Consider the following 23,093-nt stretch of genomic DNA (forward strand, 5'->3'; position numbering starts at 1 on the left):
TCACCAGATATGACCCTTTCAGATCATGACGTGAGCAGACCCTGTCTAACCACACAATGTCTCCAAAAGCCTTTTAGGTTACAACTGACAGAATCCTTGCACCTAAGTGACACAGACTGGCATTTAGGTTCATTGGATCTACAAGTGCTAGGCTCCTGGCAACATGTTGGCAGTAAGTATGTCATCCTTGGGGACATCAAGTACACACCGAGAGAGATCGAGATCCTTCCTGGTCTCATCTCATCAAACCCTAAACAACTAGTTCCCTGGCTGCACTGTGTCTGCCCACCATTGTTTCTGCCTAAGGGGCAGATAATAATAGCTCAGGCAATTCCAGCACCTGACCCGTTCCCTAAAAAAACAGCACAAGGAACAAACACCTTGAGGTTTGCCCCACATGAGTTATTGGGAGGGACAAACTCATAATAGGGTGTGAGGTCCGTCTCCGTGGGGAAGTAATAAACCTCAAAGGAGTTTTGGACACAGGTGCAGATATAACGATTGTACCAGAAAGGATGTGGCCCTCACATTGGGAAATGCAAAATGTGGCAGGGCACGTAGAAGGTGTAGGGGGGATGAAATGGGCAAAACAATCAAAAAGTGTTGTGCAAATTAAGGGGCCAAATGGACAATTAGCTACACTGCATCCATTTGTTTTAGATTATTCAGAGCCCTTGTGGGGGAGACACCTGATGGCCCAGTGGGGGGTCACGATTGGCATTCCAGATGCCCCCCCCGGTTTTTCAGGCTGCGGCCACTGAAGAGCGCCCTACCCAGAAACTCAATAGAAAACTGATTCACCAGTCTGGGTAGAGCAGTGGCTGCTCAGTAAAGAAAAATTGAAGGCGCTTCAGGAGCTAGTGGGTGAACAGCTAGCTAAAGGCCACATTGTGGAAACCACGTCTCTGTGGAATTCCCCAGTGTTTGTTATAAAAAAGGCAAACAAAGGCAAGTGGCGGCTCCTCCACAATCTACGTCTAATTAATAATGTCATTGAGGACATGGGTTCTCTCCAGCCAGGGATGCCATCCCCAGCAATGCTCCCCCAAAATTGGAATTTGGCAATTATTGATATCAAAGATCGTTTTTTCCAGATCCCTCTGCACCCTGACGATGCCCCACATTTCGCCTTCTCGGTCCCTACCCTCAACCGAGAAGCCCCGAGGAAAAGATACCACTGGAAATTTCTTCCCCAAGGGATGAAAAACTCGCCATCTATTTGTCAGTGGTACCTCTCTTCCCTGCTGTCCCCAGTGCGTGCAGCTGTAGGAGAAGCCATCATCCTGCACTACATGGATGATGTGCTCATGTGTGCCTGCAATGATGACTCACTGTCCCACGCGCTTGACCTGACAATCGATTCTTTGGTTGCTGCAGGGTTCAAGCTTCAGGAGGAAAAGATTCAAAGGATGCTGCCTTGGAAGTACCTGGGTCTGGAGATTGGTAAGCGGACCATTGTGATGCAAAAATTGGTTGTCAAAAATAACATCAGGACCTTAGCAGATGTCCAGCAGTTGTGTGGGTCCTTAAATTGGGTAAGACCTTGGCTAGGTCTGACCACTGAAGACCAAGACCCCCTCTTTCATATGTTAAAAGGGGGAGAGGAGCTAAGTTCTCCTAGGGCCCTCACCCAAGAGGCAAGAGCAGCCCTAGAAAAGGTACAGGAGTGTATGGCCACCAGACAGGCCAACAGGAGCAAATCAGACTTGCCATTTAAATTCATCATTTTAGGCAAATTACCACACCTCCACGGGGTGATCTTTCAGTGGGAAAGAGTGGAAAAATCAAAAAAGGACAAAGACTGTAGGGATCCCCTCTTAATCATAGAGTGGGTTTTCCTCAGTCACCACCGGTCCAAAAGAATGACCAGGCCACAGGAATTGGTAGCAGAATTGATCTGGAAAGCCAGGACCCGGATCAGGGAGTTGGCAGGATGTGATTTTGAGTGTATTCACATCCCAATTGAGATAAACTCGGACCAAATCACAAAAGCAATGTTAGAGCACCTGATTCATGAAAATGAATCTTTACAGTTTGCTCTGGATAGCTACACAGGTCAAATTTCAATTCATTGGCCTGCCCACAAATTATTTAGAGAACAAATTCAGTTCAAATTGTCATTAAAAAGTGTTCAGAGCAGGAGGCCTTTAAAGGCTTTAACCATTCTAACAGATGCATCTGGAACATCTCATAAATCAGTAATAACATGGAAAAATCCTCAAACTCAGCAGTGGGAGAAAGATATTGTCAAGGTGGAAGGATCGCCTCAGGTAGCTGAGTTGGCTGCAGTTGTTAGAGCTTTTGAAAAGTTTCCTGAACCATTCAATTTGATCACAGATTCGGCCTATGTAGCAGGTGTAGTATCCAGAGCTGAACAAGCTGTACTGAGTGAGGTCTCCAATGCTGCACTTTTCAGCTTGCTCTCAAAACTAGTAAATATGATCTCCCACCGAGAGCAACAATTTTATGTGATGCACATCAGATCACACACCGATTTACCAGGATTCATAGCCGAGGGCAACAAAAGGGCTGATGCTCTTGCTGTGCCTGTGGAGATGGCCCCACTCCCACACATCTTTGGACAAGCCAAAATCAGCCATCAGCTTTTTCACCAGAATGCACCAGGCCTAGTCCATCAGTTCCACCTAACTCGGGAACAGGCTCGGGCAATTGTTGCAATGTGCCCCTCATGACAGCAACACGCACTCCCAGCCCTGAGCCCAGGAGCAAACCCCAGGGGACTGAACAGCTGTGAGGTATGGCATACGGACGTGACACACGTCATGTCCTTTGGTAGGCAAAGGTATGTCCACGTATCTGTGGACACTTTTTCTGGAGCTATCTATGCCTCTGCCCACACAGGGGAGAAGTCTAGTGATGCCATGAAACACCTAATACAGGCTTTCTCCTTCCTGGGCATCCCCAAATCAATAAAAACTGATAATGGACCCACGTACACATCCAAGGAGTTCAGAAGCTTCCTGCAGCAATGGGGAGTAAAGCACAAAACAGGCATCCCCTACTCCCCGACAGGTCAGGCCATTGTGGAAAGAACCCATCAAAATCTCAAAAGGGTCCTCCGCCAACAACATCAGTCTCTAAAACTAGAAACACCCCAAATCCAGTTGTCCAAAGCCTTGTTCACTCTGAACTTTTTAAGTTGTATGTTTGAAAATCTTAACCCACCAATTGTGCACCATTTCAGAGAGAACTGCCAACTGCAGCTGAAAGCAAATCCTCCGGTAATAGTAAAGGATCCAGCAACCAGGAAAACAGAGGGTCCTCATGATCTGATCACCTGGGGTTGTGGGTACGCCTATGTGTCCACTCCCTTAGGTCCCAAGTGGGTGCCAGCCAAGTGGGTGAAACCTTTCATCCCTAAAAGTGCAAAGCCACCTGCAGAGGCCCCACAAGTGGCCAGTGCTGCCTGGAGGAGGAGAAAGCACCGAACCTTCTCCTTATAATTATCATTATTCCTTAACAGTGTTTTTATAAACAGTTTGTTTGCACTAAAGGTCATTTTTCTTCTGCAACTTTAAAGGTACCCAAGGTCTGAACTTTGAGCATCTCCCACGAACCGAGCCTTCCTTCTTCTTAATTTAATAAGAAAAGAGGAAATGTGGTAATGCATGAATTTGGTTTATATTGTGTTTTATCGGATTTGTAATCTGTATCATGTGATTTTTCCTTACTCATCTGTAACCTAATTCTCTTCCACTGCCACTTCTCCCTGATTTGATGGTGTCTTGTCCCTGCCTCTGGGCCCCGCCCCCTGGGGAAAGAGCCCCCGGATGGGCGGGGCCAAGGTCTCTGGCACTGGCAAGCTATTGGGAAGATCTCCAGCCAAGCAGGGCAGGACTGGAAAATAAAGCAATATTTTCCCCCCGGACAAAGAGCAGGCTCTTTCTTTTTGCCATCGGCGGTCATCTAGTCTCGTGGAGAAATACCACAGTACGGTAGCTTTTTTATTCCATAAAAAGGATTCTCTTCTAATGAATGGTGTTCCTTACTCAAAATTAAAATTAGTTCACAAATTGCTGCTGTTCCATTTAATGATAAGATGAATGCACAGTGCTTTGAATTTTTTTTATCTGCAGTAATTTTTGCTCTTTCATTCATCATTCCCTTAATTTTGCAATTCTTTAAAAATAAGCTTTTAATTCTTCACATGTATGCAATCAGTTAGAAAACCCACATGGCAGTATTGATTGCTCTGGTAGGCAAAAGATTTTAATAAGTTTAGGCATGTTAATGTCTCTTATTAGGGTAAATGATTCAGCTGAAGAGCCAAACAAGGTCTCCATTTAAGGATACACCAGTTCATGTAGGACACACTGGAGAAATAAATTCATTTCAGATATTTTATAAAATATACACAGCCAAAGTTATTCTAGTCCAGGTAGCAGGATAACAAAAAGCATGAACCCAGTGACCAAATATGTGCCCTGCTGCCCCTTGGAACAATGTTCAAAGCTCCTGTTTATTTCTAGAGGAACAAATTATTTTCTAGAGGAACAAACTTTAGTGGTGTGTGTATGTTGGAAGGGAGAAAGAAGTGGTATTTATTATTCATGTATTTATAATTCTAAATCAATATTAATGTTAACTCTGTACAACTTTCCATTTGTTCCCTCTGAAATTGCTTTTAAATTCAGCTGTTTTTAATCTTTGTTAATAACATGTACATTTGAACTCCACTAATCTGAATAGCTTCCTCAATCCCCAACTAGACTCTCATGTTTTAACATCACTGAAATCACTGTATACACCTACAGCAAGCAAATATGAAATTCAGAGTTCTGCACTTTAGAAAAGATCTTCAATTAGAGGCAAAAACACTGAAATAAAACAAGAAGTGAAAGTCAGATTTGGCATAGTCTGTAATTACTTTTCTAAACTGTTGAATCAGATTCCCCAGTGCTGCATGCAGCAGGGCTAATTATAAAAGAAACATCTCCCATTTCAAGTTGAATTATTTACAAATTGATCTTTGGGTAAAATACAATTCCAGCCACGGATCAAATCAGAAAAATGTTGTTTCAGGAATCACACATAAGTTATTTAATATAGCAAGAAATTCAGAGGAGTATTTTAGTCCCTTTATTTTCTTCAGCCACACTGCACTGAGATGAATAACTGTATGTGCTAAATAAAAAACTGATTAAGTGAAGGGAAATTTATTTTGCTTAGAAACTGACCAAGAAAAAAATCCAAAATGAAAATGTGGGTAGAATTTCTATTCATCTTTTTGTCCCTCACAGTACCAAATCTTGTTTGCTAAAAAAAGTTAGAAAAACTAAAATTACTTAAATTGTTTGACATCATTTGCTTCTGTATTTTGAATATTAATTTCATTATTACAAATTCACATTATGAAGGGTATTTTTCTTGTCACTGGCCTCCTACATTAATCTGATACTCCAAGCAGTATCACTCTCACATCCTCTGAAGAAATTCTCATCCCCAACTACTGGTAAATAGCTTTGTTTATGACAGGAACGAGAAACTATGCCTTGAATATTATAATTGCTGCATCCTAAAACTCTACTGAGACATCTCAAATTTTCTGAAACACTCAGAGATGTTCAGCCTGAAATTCTGTAACTTTCTAACCTCAGGATGTGCCATCACCAACAAATCTTCAGGCAGCTGAGGAAATCAAAGAAATACATACTGCAGACTAGGGTGTCATTTTTACACCCTCAAAAATGATTCTTCAATCTAATAAAATTATAGGAGTGTAGGAAAATATTCAGTGATAAGCAGAAACAAACTTGACCACTTGATCTTAGGGGAGATGACTTTCTGAAACAGAAACACATCACTTATCAGGTCATGTATTAATTATGGAAACACAAATCCCAGTGCAATCAGTTCATTGCTTACAGGCTTTTCTCTTTTGCCAAGCCCCCAAAGTCCCAGGGCTGATAAAAGCAGGCAGGCATGCACAGTTCTGGGCGCTTGGTTCAGTTCCAGGGCTTGCAATCTACCTGGGAGTCAACATCCATGCACTGAAGCCAGCCTGCCCAGGACACTGGGAATAATTAATTTTCAAACATTTCATAGTCTCCTCCTGTTTTGGCCAATACAAAGAAACATTAGTAAGTTTTGGGGTTTTTATACTCTTTTGCATTGTCAGAAACTTTTTCTTCTCTAAGAAATCCAGGTGACAAGCTGCAGAGAGCAAAATGTTAATTATCTACTTGGCTCTTTTTCTTCACCAAGTCATCTGAGTGATGCTAATCATGTCTGTAAGTAAACATAGGCAGCAAAACAAAAATACAACTGAACAATTATTTCTGTAACCTGGAAAGCAGAGCTGTCAAACTTAACAAGAAAAAAACAGTGGTAAAGGTGCATTTCATAAATTGGTTTAATTTATGAACAAAAATGGGCACAGAATTCAGCCTCTGATGAGGTGACAAGGCACAAGACAATTACAAGGCAATATTGAAAGTTTTTCTCATGTGAATGAATCTCAGGAATATAATAATGAGCTTTGTTTAATAGCAGAACTGATAAAAGTGATTACCAGCAGCAAGTCTCTTAACCTTGCACATAAGACAAGGTGAAAGGGAAGATGGAAGGAATAAGAAACAATTTTCCACTTAGTCAGGAGTTGCCTCCCTTAAGCTACTTTCCAGCAGTGTTGTCAGAAACTGAAATCCATACAGAGATGTTAAATATCTGCTTGTGAAATTCTGTCACTGACTCCATTCAGATGGTAAATACTGCCAAAAACTGACTTTGCACAGACACAGCAGTGGGGAGAAGTCTTCATTACATCCACCTACCAAACATGATGAGCAGCTGTGAATGGATCTAAACATCAATCTCATCCTTTCCCTTTCCTCTGAAAAACCCCAAAACCCCACAACTTTTGTCACGACTCCTGTTGCAGCAAGGAAGGAGTGATATCACAGGAATTACCTGAGCTTCTGGAAATGCACAAAATGCCTTGGACTTGGTCAAGCACCACACTCCAAACGCTCCCATATTTCCACACAGAGCTGGGATTTGTGCACAATAAAATCCTGGGAAATTCGTTTTTTCTTTTTTTTTAAAAAAGAGCTTTTTCTCACTCTTTGCTGCACTTTTTTGAGCTTCTTGTATCTTCAGTAGACTTGTTACTTTAAACTTTTGAACAAAATGAAAGCTGGATATACAAAAACAAGCTAGACAGACATCATATTACAGTCCCCCACAGATTTTACTTGGTAGTGCTTAAAGAATCCACAGTCTCTATTCTCTACAGAAATTAAAGGACATTACACTTTGGAGTGAAAACAAATGTAAATATTCCCCTAAAATGATGTAATAATGTAACTTAAAACCATTAACAAAATCATTACTCTGCCCTTCAAAAAACACGACATCTGGAGCTAAAATAATAAATATATCAACTTTACAGCTGTTATTGTTCTAAAATTGATTCAATAATTCTTTCAGACAGAAAAAAAAAATCCCCATACTGTTTGGCTGCTCACTGTAACTACTTCCTTCAGGAAAGCTGTCTGGGTACCCCTTGAAAATCTGATTATAATGCTTTCAGTTCTCTGCTTATATTCACCATGTCCACTGCTGCTTTTTTCTGCTCTAGAAGAAATACATGAAAAGAGACTTAAAACCTATTTTCAAGTGCTGTAAACACTTAAGCAGAAGATCAGAATGCTCAGATCACCAGTGAGGACATGCAAAAAGGATATGCTCATCTTCTCTACAAACTTATCGTGTTCATCCTGGGTTTTAGGGAAATTCTCAAGGTCCTTCTCTAGGTGCTGGATCTGCTGGTTCATCGAGTCAAGGTTGCTCTTCAGAGTCTGGGCTGAAACTAAGGGAAGAAAAAAAAAAAAAAAGTTTATAAAGCTTCCAGATTCCAGAAAGGGTAAAGGGTATCGGAAGGGGAAAAAACAATGTCAGTAGAAATAGGCTGAAAGAGAATGATTCCATTAAGTAGACTCATATTTTTCTGAATTACTGCTCATAAAAATCCTTCCCTTCATAAAAATAAAGTGAAAATATCTACATTTAACATTGAAATGTCACCCCTTAATTCTACCATTAGTTCAAATTATTCCATTTCTATTTAAATTTATGGCAAAAATTCCAATATTTTGAATATTATTATTTCTAATATTATTTTAAATCTAATTCAAAGATTAAAAACTAACTAGAGTTCAAAGAGATTTCATCTTCTTAATGCATGTACTTGGTTAAATGAACAGCCTTATTAACGCACATTTCTGTTACAGGAATGATTTAAAGAATAGACATGGGGAAAATCATTAAATATTTTTCTTACATTGAAATTATACTGATATCTGGGGCTCAGAGCTGTGTTAATAGCAAAGGTAGGTCTGAATAATAAAAGCTGCTGATAATCAAAAGGAACTAAAGGACTCAGAGTACAGCACACTAATTAAAAATAAAAAAGGGGACTGTAAAGAACTCCTGCTTGCTGTGTGACAAGCTTATTCTAATGAAAAGCACTGTGATGCTAATTTGGATTAAACAACCCCTAACTGATACATCCTGCGAGCAAAAAAGGACAGCACCATTGTGAAGGTGAAGCAATCCCACATCACAAAGAAATTCTAGTCCTGGATGAAAAGTGAAAGAGCCTCTGCAGAGAAATTCCTGGTCTAGCTGCAGAATTAAAACAATCTGAACTCAAAATATTGACTTTTATGGCATAATCCATGAGGCCCATTTGTCAGTCTCATTTTTATCACAAAGAACCATTTGAAAAGCACTTCCTCTTCAGTCAAAGCTGCCTTTTGGAACCCAAGCCTCTCTCCCATTCTTTGTCTCTTGCACAGTTCACAAATCAATGCTTTTAAGAAAAAGCAGAGAATCCCAAGATCCCTTTCCCCCAGTGCAGCCAAGAAAAGCAAATTACTCCTTTTTTTTTTTTTTAAGGAGTTTTTTATTATCTTTTGCTGAAAAGCACTTTGCCCAAAAGTTCCGCTAAGTACTTTCTAAAGAACCATTTATTTTTCTATTTTCTTGCTATTAAAAAAAAAAAAAAAAATGGTGCCGTGACTACATGAGATTAAAGAGTAATAGGAAATTGAGTCACTGTGGCCTGAAAAACAGCACAGAGGAAATAGAAATCTGGTAAATAAGGAAGCTGTTCCCAGAAGAACATCAATTTTCTATTCTTTCTAAGTAAAGACACACATCAGCCATAACACTGATTTCACGAGCATGTTCAGATACATAAGGCACCAATAGAGCTGTCTTTATAGCAGCCATTATCTTGATTTTATTTTCAATTTTATCCATTTCATACTGGGTACCAAAGGAACTACTAATCATGTAATCCTAGAATTATAGTGGAAGTTTTTAAGCTTAATTCAACTGGGGTGGGAATCTGTATTGACCACAGAATCCTTGTAGCTTTTAAATTCACATTTGAGAGTTAACCTTGAAATCAACCACTAAAACACTCTGAAAAACACAAATTATCAAAGCTTTTAGGTTATGGTTGCATTAGTTTAATCATTTGATATTATGATCAAAGCCCACATTTTTGCTTGAACTGAAGAACTTGAATTACTATAATATTTTTATGGGCTGTTGTGGAGTTGGAGAGGGGGACAAACAGCACTGAAGGAAAATGCTGGAAGTGAAAAATAAACAAGGAGGATGAAAATGGTCATTCTGCTCATAAAAAGAATAGCAGCCAGTACGTAAATAGGCAACATAACACCAAGTTTAACTGTTTGCAGCAATTTGAAAATATTTAAATGCATGACCATGTAGCAAAAGTTTATTTTTGTCTGGAACTCAAAAGTGCAAAGAAATTCAGCAAGCAATGACAAATAACTGTTGAACTTTGTGATTAAGATGGATGGAAAATGTTTCCAGTAACACCCTTCTATAAAACTAAATTCAGAAAGCCCCAGATTAGGAACATACTGGCTTTGAAAGTAGGGAGGAACTCTATCCAAGCAAGAAGACTGCATCCTAAAGCTGTGCTTCCCATAATTAACTTCCATATTCACACTCAATTAACAAGAATATGCAATTCTGTACCCTTTTTTTTCCCCCTAGCCCAGGCAAACGAACAAGTTTCTGTCCAAATAATTTATGAAATTGTTGTTCTGCAAGACAAATTTCAAAAGATGACAGAACAGGGAACATATATATATATATATATATACCATAATAAAATATCTGCATTTCTTCCCATAAACCCTTTTATTAGAGATTTACTACTTCAGTAATGTGTAAAGGAATCAACATGAATGCCTTCTACTTTCAGGGAAATTCATGTAAATTTCTTCAAATTCTTGCAAGGTTTTAATTTATGAAAGCATAAATTCTACTTGCAGCACAAAGCCATTTCCTTGAAACCATTTCAAAATGCACACCCTGAACAGCCTGTCCCTTGCACTCCTCAAAGACAGAGCCTTGTTCACCTTCCATTTGCTCATCACTCCACAGGAAAATTAGGCATTTAATAGAACTGGTCTCAAAAATGGACATGAAAGGCAGCATTAAGCCTTCAGTGGCAAGGGCTCTTACTGACAAAGCCTCTCTGGAGCAGCCATTCCAACATTATTCCACTTAATGTTGCAGCAAGAGAGAACAGCCAACTCAATCCAATACATAAATAACTGATGTCAAGGCAGGAACATGAGGCAAGTACAAAAAATGAGGAAAACATGAAGAAAAAAATCCCAGCAGCAACAGCCACCAGAAAAAAACCCCTGTGTGTAACCCCCAGACACTTGAAGATGAGCAGATCCCAAAAAAAAGGGAAGCAACCTAAAGGATGCCTGGCCATTTATTTCCTTGAATTAGCAAAAATAAAAGGTTTTCACAAAGATAAAACGGTTCCAAATGAAAACAAATCAACAGCAGTAAAGAACCCACCTCACCCACCCTCACAGCTTTACAGGACAATGAAGACTCCCATCCACAGTGGAAAGGGAGCATTCAAGAAATGGGAAAGTTTGAGAATTCAAAAGTCAGTCAAATTTCCTGACACAGGGAATAGTGAAGACAGAGTATAAATGAGTTCAGAAAGGAATGATGTGGATTCTTGGACAACAGGTTCAGAAGGATGTCAAAAGTAAGAGGCAGGGATGGAATTTTTTAAGTCTCTGTGAACACGTGCAGATGGTGGGGGAAACAGCCTGGAGGAACTGCAGTGTTCTCCCCCATCTAAAAATCCCACATAAAACCCAAAACCTATATATGGACCAATCTTCAAGGCCAAAGAGGAAAAAAAGCAGCAAAATTTCTCAGTCTGTGCCAAATTGTGACAATCTGGCCCTTAGTTTAGCTCTAAGAAAAGGTTGGCTTGCAAACAGCACCTGCAGCTCGAAGGTGGAAAGAAATGCAGCGCCTTGAATGTGTGTACCTCAAACCCTGGTGATAAAAGGATTTATGAGACAAAGAAAAAAGCCAATAGCAGAAGTTAAACTTGTGTTTCAACTCACTACAGAATCACTGTAATATACAGAATTAACTTGAACAAGGGAAAGTGATGTGTAATAATGTATTGCCCAGATTACTCCTGTCAGTGGCAGACCAATATAAGCACTTAGATCCATCAATATTGTCTCTGCACAAATACTGAATGCAACTCACTTAATCATGCATCATTAAATCCTGGACTGATTAAAAAAATATTTTGTATATTATTATTTAATTACAGTAGAAAATCACAGCCACTGAAGAGATGGCACAATATTATTCTGACATGGAAGGTAATAATTTCCTTCACCTTATTATTTTCCTTATATTAATTGCTCCTCTGAAAAAAAACCTGAAACCAATCCTATCCACTTATTTTGGAGAGAGCAGTTGCACAGTCTGCATGCTTAGGAAGGCTTAGTGAGTGTCTGGTAGAGCAGTTTAGTCCCAGAAAAATGTTCCAAGCAGTTAATCTCATGTTGATGGTGAGCACTAGCACTAGCTGGTCCCTGTCATCAAGCTAAGCATTCTGTATTTACATTAATACAGCAATAGTATCAAAGGGCAGACGAATCCCTTCTAATATAACATTGCATCAGACTGAGAGTCCTCCCCACAACAAGAGGTGAAATGATACATTTTGATTAGGTGCAGTGCCGCCTGCATAAGAAATTTAAATGGGCTCTGATCATGATGCAGAACTGGGATGGCCGTGTCCACAGCTGGAAAAAACTCTGAAGTGAAAAAAACAACATAAATTTCTTCAGTAAGCAAAAGCAAGCCTGTAGGAAGCAAATGAACTCATGGATTTTTAAGTCTAGATGGTATTTGTACCATAACTACTTTGTAAGCATTCTAATGACTACTTATTTCTTATTGCCCAAGAGCAGAAGGAAAGAGTCTTTCACAAAGGAATGAAAGGCAGTTTGGAAGGAAATGTGTGGGAATACAGCTTGGAAGCAGGACTCAAAGTACTGCTGAACTCATTACAGAAGTAGATGTGCTAGAGGGCTACAAGCCCTGGCAAGTTGAGACAAGACCACAAAGGAGGAAAAGATCAGGGTGTATGTATGTATGTATGTATGTATGTATGTATGCAAGACAGTACAGGCCTGTACAAGTCTGTACTAGCCCATAGTTAAGCAATGTTACGAAGAAATAGATATGGTTGTTATGCTTGCAAGGTATATAAACCAGCAGTGTGTTCAATAAAATTGGCTTCATGATGCAAACCATGGGGACCCCGTCTCTTCAATCGCCTGACAGAAATGGTAAGTATATAATCTGCAGGAATTACAAGCATTGATTACTTAATTCATACTACGTAAGTTTTTATTTGTTAACACAATAAATGTTCAAACACCTCAGGGTCAAAGGGGAAGAACAGCTCCCATCTTACCCAGCTAGAGTCGTCACCATCCTCCTCTTCCAAAAACTGGGAAAGCTCTCTGACACCAAGTCCTGGAGCTTAACAACCAATCCATCATGCAGAATAGGCTTTTTCCATGACAGAATCTTCCCTGCACCTTTTCAAGTTTAGCAGTAAGAGCAGGTCTGCCCAGATGGCATTGTTTTGTTTATATCCTATTACCATGTACTGGCATTTGATCTGAGGAAGCTTCAAAGCAGAACTTTTAACAGATTTCACTCATGGATGTGCATTTGCACTTTTGATTTGCGTGCTGAGGTTTCCTCCCTCAGCAGAGGAAGCACTGCAGTGGAAGGAGGAAGAAGGCAGGGACACAGCTGTGCTCCACCTTTTCAGTCTGTTACAGGGACTTCATTGCCTTGCCTAAACCAAGATACAGCACTTGTGCATTGCTGCCACTGTCCTGTCCACCTGCAGTAGAGGTGAACCACAATTTTAATGTAAAAGCTCTTTGTAACAAGCCCAACTAACTCCTGGTTTGGAGTTTAATGAGAGATTCAGTCCCAGATATTCTGTGTGCCACCCTCCCACTCTCCCTTGTCAAGAGCAGCTTTTCCCCAGTAACTTTCCACATTCACCTCACTAACTAAACAGCAAACAATGCTGTAGAATCTAAGTTTTTCAGTTGAACTGACTTTTCATATTACAGTGTGCTGGCTTGAGGCAAAACCAGCAAGAGAGTCCAAGTCAGAAAAAAACAATTTAATAGGAGAGGAAAAAAAAAAAGTAAAATAAAATAAAATAAAACACATGCAATGGTACAAAAGATCACTGACAGAGTCAGAATACAACCTGAAACCGTGGTGGTAGCAGTCCAGATGAAGTGGTCTTGTTGAAGCAGTGTTCCTGCAGAAAGGTCTGGTAGCTCTTGTCCTCTGGGAATCCAGTGGGTAAGGCTGCCTGTGCTGTCCCAGATGCCAGATTATATCCAGGTGGGAATGCTTGGCTCCTCCCCCTGGGTGGAGCATCTCACAATGGACTGATACCATTTTATCAGTTTTGTAATGGGTCCTTGATTGTCCATTAAACAGAGATAGCTCCTGGAGTGAGTTATCTATGAGTCATGCAGGAAGGCATTGATGGGCCATTAACAGAAGATAGTCTGGAGGGAGGGGGCAAGGGAAACAGTGCACAACTTAGTTTCAACATTTCATGTAGATGGTGATAGAATACATACTTTGGGCACATTTTACATTGTAACCTAGGACATAATCCACCCCTTATTCTATGACCATCTACATCATACCTAAATTAATACATTCTTACAGCTAGATAGATAAATATACACATATACAGAATGAAACCCTACACCCAGTTCTCACTTAAAATTAGGTTTCCCTGTGGTACACAATGGGTTTCCCCATCTTTCTGCATTACCCACCAAGTGGAACCAGGTCCTTGAGCAAAAACAATCCCACGGATGGGTCTGCCTTTGCTTGATGTGGGATTAATCCAAACAGTTTTTCCTAAGATGCCTTTCATGTGTACCACAGGGACTTTATCTCCATCCACTGTGTGCAAGGGTTCAGACTGGGCAGGACCAGCTCGATTGATTGACCCTTGAGTGTTGACCATCCAGGTGGCCTTTGCTAAGTTCAGTTCCCAATTTTTGAAAGTCCCCCCACCAAGCGCCTTCAGGGTAGTCTTAAGTAACCCATTGCACCGTTCAACTTTCCCGGCAGCTGGTGCATGATAAGGGATGTGATATATCCATTCAATGCCATGTTCTCTAGCCCAGGTGTTTATAAGGCCGTTCTTGAAATGGGTCCCATTGTCTGACTCGATTCTCTCAGGGGTGCCATGTCTCCACAGGACCTGCTTTTCAAGGCCCAAGATAGTATTCCGAGCAGTAGCATGAGGCACAGGGTAGGTCTCCAACCATCCAGTGGTGGCTTCCACCATAGTCAGCACATAATGCTTGCCTTGGCGGGTTTGGGGAAGGGTGATGTAGTCAATCTGCCAGGCCTCCCCATACCTGTACTTCAACCATCGTCCACCGTACCACAGAGGCTTTACCCGCTTGGCCTGTTTGATTGCAGAGCAGGTCTCACAGTTGTGGATGACCTGTGAGATGTTGTCCATAGTAAGGTCCACCCCTCGGTCACGGGCCCATCGGTATGTTGCATCTCTCCCCTGATGACCAGATGCATCATGGGCCCAACGGGCTAGGAATACTTCTCCCTTGTGCTGCCAGTCTAGATCCACCTGTGATACTTTCACCTTGGCGGCTTTGTCCACCTGCTCATTGTTGTGATGCTCTTCATTTGCTCGACTCTTGGACACATGTGCGTCCACGTGTTGAACCTTCACGGTCAGCTTCTCCACTCGGGCGGCGATGTCTTGCCAAATCTCAGCAGCCCAGATGGGTTTCCCTCTGCGCTGCCAATTGGCCTTTTTCCAGCAATTCAGCCATCCCCACAGAGCATTAGCTACCATCCACGAGTCGGTGTAGAGATAGAGTCTCGGCCACTTCTCTCATTCGGCAATATCTAAAGCCAGCTGGATGGCTTTAAGTTCTGCAACCTGACTTGATCCACCTTGTCCCTCAGTAGCTTGTGCAACTCGTCGTGTGGGGCTCCACACTGCAGCTTTCCATTTCTGGTTAGCACCTACAATTCGGCAGGAACCGTCAGTGAAAAGGGCATATTGTCTTTCAGTCTCCGGTAGCTCGTTATACGGTGGGGCTTCCTCGGCATGTGTCACTTCTTCTTCTTCTTCTTCAGAAGATAATCCAAAAGTCTCACCTTCAGGCCAGTTAGTTATAATTTCCAGAATCCCAGGGCGATTCGGGTTTCCAATACGGGCACGCTGTGTGATGAGGGCAATCCATTTGCTCCATGTGGTGTCAGTGGCATGATGCGTGGAAGGAACCTTTCCTTTGAACATCCATCCCAGCACCGGTAGTCGGGGTGCCAAAAGCAGCTGCGTTTCAGTGCCAATTACTTCTGAGGCAGCTTGAACTCCTTCATAGGCAGCTAAGATTTCCTTCTCTGTGGGAGTGTAGTTGGCTTCAGATACTCTGTAGCTTCGGCTCCAGAATCCCAGTGGTCGGCCCCGAGTCTCCCCAGGCACCTTCTGCCAAAGGCTCCAGGACAGGCCATTGTTCCCGGCTGCTGAGTAGAGCACGTTCTTCACCTCTGGTCCCGTCCTGACTGGGCCAAGGGCTACCGCATGAGCAATCTCCTGCTTGATCTGGGCAAAGGCTTGTTGCTGTTCAGGGCCCCAGTGGAAATCGTTCTTCTTGCGGGTGACCAGGTAGAGAGGGCTCACAATCTGGCTGTACTCAGGAATGTGCATCCTCCAGAAACCTATGGCGCCTAGGAAAGCTTGTGTTTCCTTCTTGCTGGTCAGTGGGGACATGGCGGTGATCTTATTGATGACCTCAGTGGGAATCTGCCGCCGTCCATCTTGCCACTTTACTCCCAGGAACTGGATTTCTTGAGCCGGTCCCTTCACTTTACTTCGCTTAATGGCAAAACCAGCTTTCAGCAGAATCTGGATGATCTTTTCTCCTTTCTCAAAGACTTCCCCTGCTGTGTTCCCCCATACAATGATGTCATCAATGTACTGTAGATGTTCAGGAGTCTCACCTTTTTCCAGTGCAGCCTGGATCAGTCCATGGCAGATGGTGGGGCTGTGTTTCCACCCCTGGGGCAGTCGGTTCCAGGTGTACTGTACGCCCTTCCAGGTGAAGGCAAACTGGGCCCTGCACTCTGCTGCCAAAGGAATGGAGAAGAAGGCATTGGCAATATCAATGGTCGCATACCACTTTGCTGCCTTGGACTCCAGCTCGTACTGAAGCTCCAACATGTCTGGCACAGCAGCACTTAGTGGTGGGGTGACTTCATTCAGAGCATGGTAATCCACTGTCAGTCTCCATTCTCCACTGGACTTACGCACTGGCCATATAGGGCTGTTGAAAGGTGAACGAGCCTTGCTAACCATCCCTTGGCTCTCCAGTTTCCGAATCATCTCATGGATAGGAATCACAGAGTCTCTGTCGGTGCGGTATTGCCGTCGGTGTACTGTTGTTGTGGCGATTGGTACCTGTTGTTCTTCAGCTCTCAGCAGTCCCACAGCACAGGAGTCATCTGAGAGACCAGGCAAGGTACTCAGTTGTCTGATGTCTTCTGTCTCTACAGCAGCTATCCCAAAAGCCCAGCGATATCCTTCTGGGTCTTTAAAGTATCCATTTCTGAGATAGTCTATGCCGAGGATGCATGGGGCCTCTGGGCCAGTCACGATGGGGTGTTTTTGCCACCCATTCCCGGTTAAACTCACTTCGGCCTCCAATACAGTCAGCTGCTGGGACCCTCCTGTCACTCCAGAAATAGAAATGGATTCTGTTCCTACATACCTTGATGGCATCAGGGTACATTGGGCACCAGTGTCAACCAAAGCCATATATTTTTGTGGGTCAGATGTGCCAGGTCATTGGATCCACACAGTCCAATAGATCTGATTGTCCCTTTCCTCTACCTGGCTAGAGGCAGGGCCCCCCCTATTCCTGGTCATGGTACACGTTGCTTTCTTCCTGTAAATATGTTCCTGAGGTCCCTTCAAGTGGATCAGTCATATCATTCTTCTTATACTGTCTGGAGTTCTGTGCCTTTGAGACTGGAGCAGTGTTGGCTCTAGATGAGCTCTTCGTGGTAGGTGTCTCTCTCTTCAGTTCACGTACCCGGGCTGCTAAGGAGGAGGTGGGTTTTCCATCCCAATTCCTCATGTCTTCTCCATGCTCCCGAAGAAAAGACCAGAGGTTACCCCGTGGAGTGTATCCTCTCTCCCTGGCTGGTGGGTACCTGCTCCTAATGGCAGAGACTCTTGTTGGTTCTGGCGAGATGTGGTAGATTTCTTCCTTAAGTTCCTTTTTCAGTTTCTGATGGCCCTCTTCAATCAAGCTCTGGACTTGCTCAGCCAGCCTTGTTTCCACGGATGAGACATGGGTACGAAATGGGGCAGTGACAGTGTCCTCGTAAATTCTCAGTTTATTGACCAAGACACCCACCTTGTCCTCACCTTCCCTCCATTGCAGTGTTGCCAGGTAACAGGAGTACATCTCTGGTCCAAGCCGTGCAAATCTCAACCACATCTGCGATGTGCACTGGACATCATCTGGGCTTTTAGGAAATCTCTCGTCTTCTGAGAAAATGATCTCCAGCACAGCCAATTCCCTCAGGCATCAGATACCTTGTTCCATTGTGCTCCATTTTCCTTGGTGCACCTGGAGGTCTTCTTTACAAAGGTATCTGTCCCTCACACTTGTTAGCAGTCACCGCCAGAGGCTGAGAGTTTGTTGGGTTCTCCCGATTCCCTGGTCAATGACCACATCCCGAGACAGCGATCCCAGTTGCCTGGCCTCACTTCCGTCCAGAATGGTATCATTGGCTGCAGCGTCCCAGATGCGGAGAAGCCATGTCAGGATGGACTCGTTTGTCTGGTGGGTGAATTCCCTCCGCAGGTCACGCAGTTCACCCAGGGATAGAGAGCGGGTGATGATCTCTGGCTCTGTCTCTTCTGCTGGGTGCGAAGGTCCTGCCACATCCTCATCAGTCACTATGCGGACTGATTTGCTCTTTGATTTCTTCTTCTGAACAGGGGCAACTGTCACTGGTTTAGGTTGTTCTGCTTCGGTGACAGTTTGTGTGGAGATGCTGATGGCACCTTTGGTTTCTTTCTCCTCTGTGACAGCTTGTGTAGACACTGACACTGTTGCTTTGTTTTTGGTTCCTTTCTCCTCTGTGATGGTCTGAGTAGATGCAGAAACTGTTGCTTTGTTTTTGGTTCCTTTCTCCTCTGTGACAGTCTGCATAGATGCGGTTCCTGTTTCCTCTACGACAGTTTGTGTAGACACGGATGCCGTTGTTTTGCATTTGTTTCTTTTTCCCTCTTCCTCAAGGAGATGCTGCACCACCCCATGTAGTGTTTGATTTCTAAACATGGTGCAGGCCGTGCAGAGAAGGCAAAGCAGAACTAACAACAATATTGTGCTGTCCTTGGCAGCTAGAGAGAACTTAATACTTTCGAAAACTGCTGTGCCAGACCTAAAAGACTGGAAAACATCATTCTTTACCCCTCCCCACAGGGGCTGGGTGCGATTGTTGAAAGCCCAGATGTAGCATTCTGGACCAGGACAAGAAAACAAAATAGAGTATATATTCCAAATGATGCTCATTGCCTCAGAGGCTATCATACAATAAACATAATAGACCAATAAAGCAATTTTGGTACCATACCCTGGTCTACACATGAGCATTAAGACCGGCAAATACTGCCCCATGTGTGGGAAAATGTAGAGAGCTAGGTATAAGATATATGAAAGCATGTTGAGCATCATAGCGGACAGCTGGTTTTTTGTTTTTTTTTCCTCACTACAAAATTGTAATCCTGACTTTTCTCAATACCTCCTGCCCCACATTGGGCACCAAAATATATGTGCTGGCTTGAAGGCAAAACCAGCAAGAGACTCCAAGTCAGAAAAAACCAATTTAATAGGAGAGGAAAAAAAAAGTAAAATAAAATAAAATAAAACACATGCAATGGTACAAAAGATCACTGACAGAGTCAGAATACAACCTGAAACCGTGGTGGTAGCAGTCCAGATGAAGTGGTCTTGTTGAAGCAGTGTTCTTGCAGAAAGGTCTGGTAGCTCTTGTCCTCTGGGAATCCAGTGGGTAAGGCTGCCTGTGCTGTCCCAGTTACCAGATTATATCCAGGTGGGAATGCTTGGCTCCTCCCCCTGGGCGGAGCATCTCACAATGGACTGATATAATTTTATCAGTTTTGTAATGGGTCCTTGATTGTCCATTAAACAGAGATAGCTCCTGGAGGGAGTTATCTATGAGTCATGCAGGAAGGCATTGATGGGCCATTAACAGAAGATAGTCTGGAGGGAGGGGGCAAGGGAAACAGTGGTGCACAACTTAGTTTCAACATTTCATGTAGATGGTGATAGAATACATACTTTGGGCACATTTTACATTGTAACCTAGGACATACAGCTACAAATCTTTTAGAAAACAGATGTCCCAGTTTTAGAAAAATAACCAGGAGCATTTGAGCTGATGGGTGAGAAGAGCTCTGCAATCAGCAGTGTTCTCCTGGCAGTGTGGGATATCCAGAGCACTCCAGAAACTTGCTGTACTTTGATGTTGATTTAATTACAAATGTCTTTCAATGTCTCAGAAGTTGAGTTTATTTTTGAAAGAGAGCTTATAATTACAAAATCAGTATGTATTAAATGAGCATGCTGAAGCAGAACTGCTGTCAGGGGTGTAAGACAAACTGCAAATGAGGCAGAGGAAACAAGTCAACACAAAGTAAGGAATGCACAGAGAAGGAGCAAAACTGATGTCACACAACCTGCTGCTAATATAAAAACTGACAGAGATGTTGGGCAACTTCATCCAACTGAAGCCTGGCATTCCTGACTGCCTGACCCACTTCCAGAGGTGCCACAACCCCCCCTCACAGCCATCAAAGTGCAAATTCAACAACAGATAAGCAGCAGAAGAAAGAACAAAGTGCCATTTTGTAGCTTTTCCCTCTCTCTAGAGGCTTGTATTAAGGAATTATAAATGGATTACATAACTTAAAGACATTTAAAGCAATCTTCACTTCTGAACTGGTTTAACTACAGCCAGAAATTCTTAAATGCTTCAATTTCTTTAATAAGCAACAGCCCATGAGAGTCATTTGGACTGTTCTTTCCTTTTGCCCTTGATACTTAGACTTCAGGGAGAGAAGCAGAGACGTAAAATGCAAGCCATACAGAAAGCTGTTTAATGAAGATTCCAAATTATAACTTCAAAATGTAGCTCCAGAATGCAGAACAACCATGGTTCTGTACAGCATTTATTATACACAGACAGCAACTAAAAACATCCTTAAAGCCTTCACAGACTGGGAGAATTCACTAAGCAGTTTTGCAGAGTGTAAGGCAATCCAGAATCTTAGTGAGGCTCCAAAAGGATCTCTTAGAGCAATTGCTGCTTGGAACCACAACACAAGAAGTGCCTGAGACGTTTTTGCCTCCCTGCCTTCAACCACTCATATGCCAGATTGGGCAAAATCTGTTTCAGCAATTTAAACTGTGCAAGGTGGAAATGCTGCACATCTCCTTGCTAAAACACAGGTTTTCTTCTGCTGCAACAAACTATAAAACTTTTGTTTGACAGAAAAACAGGTGCTGCTCGTGAGCATGTTTTAAATTGCTGTACTTCAAAGTGCCAGTGGCACAAGATGGTTTTAAATATTTCCCCCATTCTAAAATGATGCTACTAAATCACAGTGAAGTACCTGTATAAAATCTCAAAATTAATATTTTATTACAGTATTTGTCATAAAAAGTATACACATATTTGCATTCCCCAGTGTTTCTGATTGCTAATGGCCTTTCTAGAGAGATGCCTCAACTATCAGAATTGTGTGCTTGCAAATTAATGAAATAAATTACAATGTCCACGTGAGTAACAAGTCTGTGCTGGTGTTATCGGTATTTTTTAGTCCACTGCACAGACCTAATTCACGCCCACAAGGCACCTTTCACTTGATTTTACTTTCAACAACATTTTTAAAGAACTATGAAGTGGCACACCTTTATATCAGACAAGGAATTCAGTGTTAAGTGCTTAAAAAAGCCCTCGTTATTACTGAAAGAGACTAAAAAATACAGATATTTATATTATATATATACCACTTTAACAGTTAATCTCAATTTGCTGTGACTCTGCACAGACCAGTGACAGAGCAAGCAGGTAATAGCTACATCAGGAATGTGACATTCAACAGACAAAGACATAGCTATGGTTTATTTTTATGTTTTATTATTTACAGCCACAATGTTTAAATCATGAACTAGGATGCAAAACTGTTGCTCTTAACATCTAAAATTAAGTTGCTTTTATAAAATACATGGCTAACTTATTTTAATCATCTTAATTTTGCATGTCACCTATTTCAATTTCACATTTTCTGAGAGGCTTGACACTCAGGAGAGCCTTAACTTTAAAAATATATTTATTTTCTGAGTGATTCCAAACTATACTTTTAATCACATGGCTGTCTAGAAATATCTGACTTGTAAGGAACCTCTTTGTTTTTGTTTGGAAATTTGACTGAAGCCCAAAATGGGATGGGAATTTTTCAGGTATTTAATAAAAAGCTGAGGTTATAAAGTGGTAAGAGCAAATACCATGAAAAGCAGCAAGTGGGATAACAAGTGAAGTGAAGAAGGCGGGAATGTGCCAACAAGGCTTGGCCTGGTTCCAAGGGACAAGAGGAAAAAAGGAAAAGGAAAAGGAAAAGGAAAAGGAAAAGGAAAAGGAAAAGGAAAAGGAAAAGGAAAAGGAAAAGGAAAAGGAAATCACTGACATCAAACAATGCACTTTGCCACAGCCTTGTGAGTTATGATTGATTTTCCTTTCACAGTCTGCTTCCAGGAAGAAATACTTTTCCAATGATCTCTTGACAGTCAATCACTCTGACCTTTGCTTGTATTTTCCAGAATAAAACTGTTCCCTAATTTATTTTTACTTTTCATAAACCTGCAGGTTGATCTTCCAACTTTAAAAAGATGAACTATTTCATTATACCTAATATCAGATTATTGAAGATTTTAGTACATGCATGGGCAGTTCATCTAATTCCACTGACCTTTTCATATTAAAATCCAGTTTTATGCTTTATCTGCTCTTTGTTTAAAAAAAAAAAAAATCAGCCGTTGTTCAGATGCTGGTTCTTTATTCTATGAAAATTAAGCTGAAGAGGATTTTTTTTCTTTACATGGAACTGAGAATATGCAGCCAAGATTGAAAAGAAGTTGCAGATGCCAAATGTAGCATTTGGAAGGTTATGTACAGTCTAAACTACAAGGCTGCCTCCTGACTAAAAAGTACCAGCATCCATCTCAAGTAATGACACTCACCTGCCTAGCTCATATTTCCTTATTTAAAATTCATCCAGAGATAATATCTGCTGGTAGATTTCTTCCTATTTTATGAATAACTGATGCCAGCATCCTCATATCCAGTCAATTTATTCCAAAAGAGGCTTCCCGCAGGAAAAATAAACCCAACTGTCCATCCCCAAAACCGCTGGTTTATAAACCACCAAACAGTAAATAGGATGTGCAAATCTCCTCCATGCAAAGCATTTCAACTTCCAATACAGAAAAAGCAACACGTGTGACAGAGCAGGTGAACATTTACAGTTAACAAATCCCCAGAAGGACCACAGG

The 23,093-nt window shown here is 41.8% G+C and overlaps 1 protein-coding gene across 6 annotated transcripts in view; it reads right to left on the minus strand.

The window, feature by feature from the left end:
• DIAPH2 (diaphanous related formin 2) overlaps positions 1–23,093 on the minus strand; it is a 297,380-nt gene that overhangs the window by 141,329 nt on the left and 132,958 nt on the right. For 5 of the 6 annotated variants that reach the window (XM_058423886.1, XM_058423889.1, XM_058423890.1 and 2 more), the window contains one exon: positions 7,706–7,831. In XM_058423886.1, the coding sequence (XP_058279869.1) occupies positions 7,706–7,831 (126 nt within the window). Of the gene's footprint in view, positions 1–5,169; positions 5,806–5,886; positions 7,832–23,093 lie in introns of those variants that run through there. The other variant, XR_009208586.1, reaches the window with a different exon arrangement.

This window comes from Hirundo rustica, chromosome W (genome assembly GCF_015227805.2).
Source record: "Hirundo rustica isolate bHirRus1 chromosome W, bHirRus1.pri.v3, whole genome shotgun sequence".
In the NCBI taxonomy this organism is placed as follows: Eukaryota; Metazoa; Chordata; class Aves; order Passeriformes; family Hirundinidae; genus Hirundo; species Hirundo rustica.